The following is an 8,909-nucleotide window of genomic DNA, read 5'->3' as shown; positions in this document are numbered from 1 at the left end:
CCTTCAAACACAACAGTTAGGCAGAGTTTTTATTTATAGCAGCTATTCCCATCTAAGCAGCCTCCAGAAGGTTCAGATTATAGTCCCCAACATTCTGAATACCTGATTGAGGAAGACCAGTCTATTTCATCTTAGTGATGTTTACCAATGATCATGTTAATAAGCACACTCTTCAAAACTGTTTTAAGTTTAAAAGAGCCTTGATAGTACAGTGGTCTACGCACCCTGTTATTAACACAGCTGCCTGCAATTTACTGCTGGTTCGAATCTCTCCAAGGCTCAAGGTTGACTCAGCCTTCCATCCTTTCTAAGGTAGGTGAAATGAGGACCCAGTTTGTGGGGGCAATAAGCTGACTTTGTATAAATATACAAAAGTATGAAGGCTATTGCTTAACGCATTGTAAGCCGTCCTGAGTCTCCGGAGAAGGGCGGCATATAAATCAAATTAAAAAAAAAAAGTGCAAAATATTGATGATGCAATTGCGGGGAAGAACTGTTGGATACATTTTAAAAGTTCTGGTCCATCTATTGGTTGGTACTGATGGAGCTTTCCCATTGTGCTTTCCAAAAAACAAAATATATGGTTGGATACCGAACAACAGCTAACATTTGAATCAGATTTTTGAACAGTGCATTCATATGGTGGAAGTAGTAACCATGGCAAGAAATTTCATCAACTTTAGTTACATTAATTCTCAAGAGGGTCAGTTAACTTGACTATGGGAAGCTGGTAGTTGCATATTACAAAGAGCTAGAGGGCCAAAGGGTCTCCAATTACATAGATGGGATATCTCTGAGTAGATATACAAAAGACTGCAGTGTGAACCAATCTCTTATTTTTACCCCAATGTACTGGTAAATACCATCCATCAACATGAAGGAAATCTTGGAAAAAGGCAGAAAGGAAAAAAAGACTTTGGAAGTTTATTCTTTGATAAATTTAAACTGAAAGTGATGACTTTGCTACTAACATTTTCCTAGATGTACAAAAATCTATTCACAGACAAGTCTGTGTATACTCTAAGACATTAAATTAGAGCTACATGAGAGTGAGAGAAGATGAAGTTTCTATTCCAAGAGCAAAGTCCAATAATCATTTTGGTAAAGCAATAGCCTGTTCTGGTTAATGAGTTCAAAGATAGAGTCTTCCTCTAGAAAATTACAATACAGATAACGCATACAATTACAATACAAGAGGGGCTATTTGTTAGTAACTAGCATCTAAAACAGAATTTTTATAGTAAAAACACATAGAAATTAAAATCAGTTGCATTTTTTAAAACTGGAAAAATGGAGTCAACTCTTAAGCATAAAAGTGGTAATTCATTTTTTTTAAAAAACAATTTGTTTTGGTAAATGAAGCCAGTTCCTTTAGAACCCAAAGGGCAGAAGTAAGAAGAACTCAAGCACATCATGCCGAGAGGTAGAGAGGTGTCCATATATAATCACAATCTTCCATTGGTTTTCTTTTTTCTTTTTATTTTATCTGAGGTAATTAGCTGTGTGTGTGTCAAGTTGTAGAATCAAAAGTATTGGCAAAAAAAGAGCAACATTGACAAGATACACTAATGACCTCTTTCCTCTCCTCAACAGGTCCTAAAACATTTAATTAGATGCATCTGAATTAATGCTTCCTGGATCTCCAGTAGGTGAAGTGATTGATGAAGGGGTAGTAGCGTCCTGCCAGCTGCCATTAGCCTGAAGAGGGAATAAAGGCATTTTGTTGTTAAGTCCACAAGATGCTACTACTTGCCTCTTAAATCACTCTCCCAAATCACAATAGGAGAGCATTATGCCATGTGCAAGACACAGACTTTGTTCCATTACTATTAGTCTCATAGTAAATATCTTCATACGTAATTCACTTTCTGGGGCACGGAAGGTAAAATATTGAGTGAATGCTCAAATTCTGCTGCATTTGTTTCATGGCTTGTCTTTCTCCCAAATGGGACTCCTTTCCTCTTGCCCAATTTCTCCGGCTAATTTGTCTAAATAGTTAAAGCTTTATTGCCTGTTGATTCTCAAAGAATTCAGAATACAGAATGGAAGAATACACTCCCACATATCTTTCTGTTCCCAAATGCAGACTTGGGGGATAGGAACCAATCCAAGGCCAGTGTGTGGATTTCACTGGAGGCTAGTTGATGTGCATGCTTTTTCTTTCTCTCTCACTGTCTCCTGCAGTCTCTTCTTTCAACTTTCAACTCCTGCACTCTCCTCCAATAGGAGGGGATTGAAAGATGCTTCCTTCTAATTCACTGGGCCAATATGGACGAGTAGGTAGAAAGCTTCTCTTTCTGATCATCCCTAACCATTCACGGTTCTTCACAGTACCGTGAATGATACAGAGAAAGGTTTTCTTATAGTTTAAACATGAGGGATTTTTTAAAAATTCCCTGAATAATAAAAACTGGCAACAGGATGCCTATTTCCCCCACTCTGAAGCAGCAGTCTTATGGCAAGGTGCTAGCAACACCACAGTTAATGCCGCAGTAGAGTTCTATTATAATTGCATCTGCAGAGGTAGTTACATTAATCAACATTGCCATGTCAGACTTCCACAGCTCAAGACATTCAGTTTCAAAATCAGAAGCTCCTTACATCAATGCGCTGTGTCGAATATAAGGGGTTTCCCACAATGCTGTCATATCTTCCTGCCTGGTGTATGACATGGTGTAAGGAATCCATCTGTAACAGTATGACCAATTTGTCAAGCAAACAAAGAAGTGCCAAAAGAGTTATGTAAATGCTATATTTACTGCCCCAAACCCCATTAACTTCCTTTCTGTGACCTTTTAGGGTTTTAGTGTCCAGCTGGGCTGCACATTTATTCTCAACTTATAACTACTTAAATTGCTTTTCTGCATGTTATCAAAAGGAGATTGCTATTAGCATGATAAGATTTTTTCAAAATAATGAACAAGTTTCTCTGGGCCTACAAATTTTAGGAAAAGAAAATTTAAAAAGAAAAAACACCCACCAAGATTCCATTCTCTTCCCCTGGAATGTATAGCAACATTTATTCTGTGTGACTGAACACATATATTACCTTTCCCTCTGAAATCCAGGAGAGAATATTAACAACATTACAGTAATGGACATATGGGCCACATTCAGGTAGTCCTTGACTTATGACCATTCATTGAAGAACTGAAGTTACAATGGCATTGAAAAAAAAATTACTTATGACTGGACTTTATGCCCATCGCAACATCCCTGCACTCACATGGTCAGAATTTGAGTGCTGGAAGTTCTGATCCTAATTGCGGTCATAGGTCAAAGAGCACCTATATACTAATTCTTGTAAAGGTTCAGGTCAGGCACAGAATCAATCTTATTTAGCCCAAAATTCAAATGGCAGGCCAGTTGTAGTCCAATACAGAAAAATTCAAATCCTTCCTTATCCAAAGAAGCATTTGAAGATTTAGATCAGGTCAGAGGCACAGGAGGCATTTAATTATGGGATAACCTATCTTCTAGTAGCTATAGATTCAGGTAGTCCTTGACTTATAACCACAATTGGACCAGAAATACAGGCATAAGTTGATCAGTCATAGGTTCAGGCTCCCACGTGACCAGAAGTTTTTTTCTGATAATTTTTCACTATTGTCATTAAGCAAAAACAGGGGATGTTAAGCAAATTCATTCAAATGACTTTTTTGCTGGAAACTGTCAAAAAAGTCACAAATTGCAGTTGTGTGATCCCAAAATGCTACAACCAGTTGTAAACCTGTAACCAGTTGCCAAGTGTCTTACATGCCATTATATGACCGGAAGAAGAGGACCATTTACAATGGCCAGGGGTGCTCTACTGGCTGTCAAGGAGTCATTCTGTCATTGTTATAAATGGGAACAGTCATTAAATTACTGGTAATAATTCAAGGACTACCTTTAGATATTTTACTGTGATGCCTTCAGGAAATCTTAAAATCTGTATACCTTACAATGGGCACTTGGATTGAAGTATTTATGGGGATTAAAATATTTATGGCTGCAGAAGATTGTTAACTTGACATAGTTCCACCTACCTGAGACTGCACATTGGCTCCCACTGGTGAATTCTGATAAGAACTGAGTGACTGCAGGTTTATAAAAGAATCTCCAGAATTTGTCATTTTAAATGATCCAGAGGAACCTGAAGAGGAAAAAAATAAGTTACCTAAAGTTATGTGTGCAACCATTCATTTGTCATTCATTCATCAGCTGTTGTGCTTGAAATCTGATTCACAATCTATCACTTTCTATCATGTAGAGTACTCAATTTCTAGGGCTTAGTGAATAGATCTTGACCAAATACAGTTCAGGTTACTTTATGAATCCAATTCAAATTCTTCTCACTTTCCATTCTGCCATCTCAGTGCAATCGAATAATCGGGCAGAAATGATCGACCAAGTGAAATGGTCAATAAGTGAACAAAGGATTGACAGAGATACTGAAAAGATCACTGGTTGCTGCTCTCTTATCAGATAAAGTTCTTGTGCAGCTACACTAGCATTACTCTCACTCTGGTGTGCTTTATTACTAGGTGTACAAAATTTAGTCATAAATGTGCACACTGGTCAGAAAAGAGACATTTTATTACCATCATATTTGCAAATGGTTGCTAGGTGAGGTCGTTGCTAAGTGAGGAGTGGATAAAATTACGAACTATCCCCAGAAAATCTGAGGTTTCTTCAAAGGCCATCACGTTCCTTATATATAGTGGTTCAGAATAAGACCAGAGGTTCCCAAATTTTCTCTCTTCAGAGCTCCCCTGCAGTGTAGCAAACTCATTAACACTTCCAGTTGTTAAGTAATAAAATATTCCAGGATGCCTTGTTAGTTTGATGTAACACCTCATTCAGGAAAGATGAAATTATATTATTATCTCAGATATACCATTGCAATCTATAGCTTTATAAGAGGGATGTAATTTTTAAGTGAGATTTTCTGCTTTTAAGAAGACTATGAGATTCAATAAGTTAAACAGAGTTTAAAATATGCATCTGTTTTTTTTTTAAATAACAAATACTACAGTATACAAGTCTGATCTCAAAGCATAAAAATCAATAATCTATATTACTAATTCAACAGCAGGTACCCAAGTAGTAACATATTACTATTGATAATCCATCTTATTACTAATAATATATAATACATATAATAGATGAGATAGATGAGAGAACTGCTGCATTTTTCTGAGATATGACTGGGCTCAAGGGAGGGAGGGTGTCTCTCTCAGAGCTTTGGCCAGCCAGGTTTCAGTGTGTGTTTCAGCTGTGGCATCAGCTGATATCACAGGGCAGGAGTGGGGCTGCGGCAATTGTCATCCAGGTTATGTTATATTATGTTTTTTAAGTTAACTTTTATAATAGTAAAATCTAATATAAAGAAAAAGCGAATAGAGAGTAAAAGGTGCAAGAAAAAAGAGAAAAAGTTAATATAATAAAGAGAAAAGATATACAGAAGAGGTTTCATCATAACAAGTATCAAACAAATTTAGTAACTCTTCATCCTCTCTAAAGTTAAAACATTTATCTCTTTATTGTATATTCCATTTATCTATAAACAAATCTGTAAACCATCCTCTTTTCGGTCCAGCAGAAAGTCCATAAATGGTAGCCAGATGTAACAAAATAAATAAATAATCTGCATGTCCTGTTTGCAGAGAAAAAAACAAGTACAGGTAGTCCCCAAATTACTATGGTAATTGAGACTGAAATTTCCATTGAAAAATAATGCAGACGTCAAGCATGACGTCACATAAAACAACTGCAATCCTGGCAGTCCCTTTTGCCATCGTTAGCCAAATGTTACTAGTCATGTATTGGCAAGGATCCACCGCTATACAAGCCATTCCCAGCTTGGTCCTTCCCAGCCCTGAGCCTCAATAAGGTAAGGGACTGCCTGCTCTTCAACTCCCCCCATCTGGCTATCTCCCTATCCATCTCTGTCCTTTGGCTGTTCTGTACAGTGGTACTCCTTGGTGCTGTTGGCAGCACAAGGGCTGAACTACAGTCCTGAGGCAAAGGTCAGCTGGGCGTGACAAGAGCTATGGAGCACAGGATGGTGGGGGCAGCTGAGGCCTGGCAGCTGAGGTGGCCAGTTGCAGTATGAAGCTTGAGGTGGTATTCCTGAGCAGTGAACTTGGTCCTGTTGAGGTTGAAACAGAGGCCCAGGAATGGTGGTGCCCAGAGGAGATTGCTGAAGGCACCAGGCTTCTAGTTGAGCCCTATCACCACCAGCACCAGTGAGGAGTGCTACTGTGTAGGCCAGCGAAGAGAGAGAGAAGGAAAACTGGTATAATGATACATGGGGAGGAATTGGTTAGACATATAAAAGAGAAAGGTCCAATGCATATTAAGAGGGTTTATAATGTTTTGTTAGAAAGGGATTCAGAAACTGAATTGGTTAAAGATTGTATGGTAAAGTGGGCACAAAATTTTGCAGAACCAGTGATGTTGGAAACATGGGAAAAAATATGGGTTCAGAATGTTAAATTTACACAGTCGCAGAATTTGAGGGAAAATTTTTATAAAATGTTTTATAGATGGCATTTAGATCCTAAGAAATTGTCGTGCATGTACCCTAATTTTCAACCAAAATGCTGGAGATGTGATTGCCTAGATGCCACATATTATCATGTGTGGTGGACTTGTAAGAAAGTTAAGGCTTTTTGGATAAAAATTTGGTGGGTTATGCAGAATGTTTTGAAGAAAAAAATTCAGTTTTCTCCACAATTGTTTTTATTGGGTATAGTTAAGGGTTTTACATTGGGTGAAACAAAGTTGATATTGTATATGATAACAGCAGCGAGATTACTGATAGGTCAATATTGGAAAAGAGGCGTTGGACTTACCGTGAACGCCGTTTCTCCGGGGGCTGCGGAGTGGGTCAGGAGTGGGTTATCCCAGATGGTCTGACCGGATACTGAGTCTAATTGAATTGGCCACGCCTCCTCACGTGTCCCCTGCTTCCAGTTTATGAGACGAAGATGGATCTGAAAGATAAGCTCAGGCAAGTAATCATAACAATACCCTTAGGAACGCAGGCAGGGAGGGGCTGACCCACTCCGCAGCCCCCGGAGAAACGGCGTTCACGGTAAGTCCAACGCCTCTTCTCCCAGCAGGCTGCGGAGTGGGTCAGGAGTGGGATATGCCCAAGCTAGGTCGCCTTACGGGAGGGAAGCCTGCGAGGACGATGCCCCCGAGGCTAGATGAACCTGTTGTAGGACCCTCCTGCCGAAGGATGCTTCCGCGGAGGCAAAAACATCCAAACGGTAGTGTTTGATAAACGGCACCGGAGAGGTCCAGGTGGAGGCCCTGCAGATTTCGTCAAGGGGAGCTTGCGTGGCCCAAGCAGCGGTGGTAGCTGCACTGCGTGTGGAATGTGCTGTAATGTTCCTAGGAATGGGAAGGGTCTGGGCCTCATAGGCTCTGGCAATGCAGGCCCGTATCCAGCGTCCGATGGTGGCAGAAGACACCTTACATCCTAAGGTGCTCGGCTGGAAGGAAATGAATAAGGCCTCAGAACGTCTAGAGGCCGCTGTCCGTGCGATATAAATCTTAAGGGCCCTGCGGACATCTAGAGTGTGCCACTTACGCTCTAGCGGGTGGCAGGGCTTCGGACAGAAATTGGGTAGAATAACCTCTTGTTCCCTGTGAAATCGGGAGTTCACTTTGGGAACAAAGGAGGGGTCTAATCTAAGAACCACTCTATCTGAGTGAATGACACAGAGATCGGGCCGAGTGGAGAGGGCCGCGAGCTCGGAGATGCGCCTGGCCGATGTAACAGCCACTAAGAAGGCCACCTTGAAGGTGAGGAACCTGAGGCTTGCTGAGCGCAGAGGCTCGAAGGGAGGCTCAGTAAGGGCCTTCAGAACCCGTGGTAGGTCCCAAGAAGGATACCGGTGTACCACGGGCGGGCGAATGTTACGCACCCCTCTAAGGAATCGGTGAATGGAGGGATGATGCGAAAGAGGGGCCCCATCCCTGGGGGACAAAATCGTAGATAGCGCGGCTACATGTCGTTTGAGTGTGTTGAGTGCTAGACCTTTACGGAGCCCAGCATGCAGGAAATCCAGGACCTGTGGGACAGAAGCTGAAACAGGGTTAATCTCGCGAGTTGAACACCAAGAGATAAATACCTGCCAGGTGATGTTGCCTGATGGTTGAAGGCCGTCTGTCAGCTTGCATGACCTGGATGACCCCTTCCGAGTAGTTCGCCTGCCTTAGGAGAGTCCCTTCAAGGACCAGGCGGTTAGACGTAGCCAGTGTGGGTCCGGGTGTAGGAAGCTCCCTTGGCGGAGAGACGCCTTTCCCGACGGAATCCTCCAGGGGCGAGTCGTTGAGAGATTGAGTAGGTCGGAGAACCAAGGCCTCCGAGGCCAGTAAGGGGCGATGAGAATGATGGTAGCTCTCTCCGACACGATTTTGCGAATCACCCTGGGGATCAGAGCCAGGGGGGGGAATGCGTAAAGCAGACCGTCTGGCCAAGGACATCGGAGGGCGTCCGTGTCTTCCGCTTCCGGCGTCGGAAAACGACTGAAGAATCTGGGGATCTGTGTGTTTGTTGCTGACGCAAAAAGATCTATCTGAGGCCGGCCGAAGCGACGACAGATGTCCCTGAAGATGTCGGGGTGCAGTTGCCATTCTGATGGATCCACTGTGGTGCGGCTGAGGAAGTCCGCACGTAAGTTGTCCGTCCCCGCAATGTGCTCGGCTCGGATTGAGGTGAGATGGGTCTCCGCCCATCGGCCCAGCTGAAGGGCCTCCCGCATGAGGGTCCTGGATCGGGTCCCTCCCTGACGGTTTACATGCGCTTTTGCCGCAGTGTTGTCGGTTAGAATTAGTATGTGACGGCCCTCTATCTCCTGATGGAACGAGCGTAGCGCGAGCCGTATTGCGCGAAGTTCCAGGAGATTGATGCT

General features: G+C 42.2%; 1 protein-coding gene across 2 annotated transcripts in view; it reads right to left on the bottom strand.

Moving 5' to 3' along the window:
* Positions 1–899: 899 nt before the first annotated feature.
* The window catches only part of PBX4 (PBX homeobox 4), a 52,217-nt gene continuing 44,207 nt past the window's right edge, over positions 900–8,909 (bottom strand). The window contains exons 7-9 of one of the 2 annotated variants that reach the window (XM_034419359.3): positions 4,029–4,135; positions 2,602–2,688; positions 900–1,698 (exon numbers count right to left, since the gene is read on the bottom strand). In XM_034419359.3, the coding sequence (XP_034275250.1) occupies positions 1,606–1,698; positions 2,602–2,688; positions 4,029–4,135 (287 nt within the window). In that variant the 3' untranslated portion in view covers positions 900–1,605. The remainder of the gene's footprint in view (positions 1,699–2,601; positions 2,689–4,028; positions 4,136–8,909) is intronic. The other variant, XM_034419361.3, reaches the window with a different exon arrangement.

This window comes from Pantherophis guttatus, chromosome 2 (assembly GCF_059756535.1).
Source record: "Pantherophis guttatus breed Tessera chromosome 2, ASM5975653v1, whole genome shotgun sequence".
In the NCBI taxonomy this organism is placed as follows: Eukaryota; Metazoa; Chordata; class Lepidosauria; order Squamata; family Colubridae; genus Pantherophis; species Pantherophis guttatus.
The sequence above is the reverse complement of the archived record's forward strand: the minus strand, read 5'-3'. Positions and strand labels throughout refer to the sequence as shown.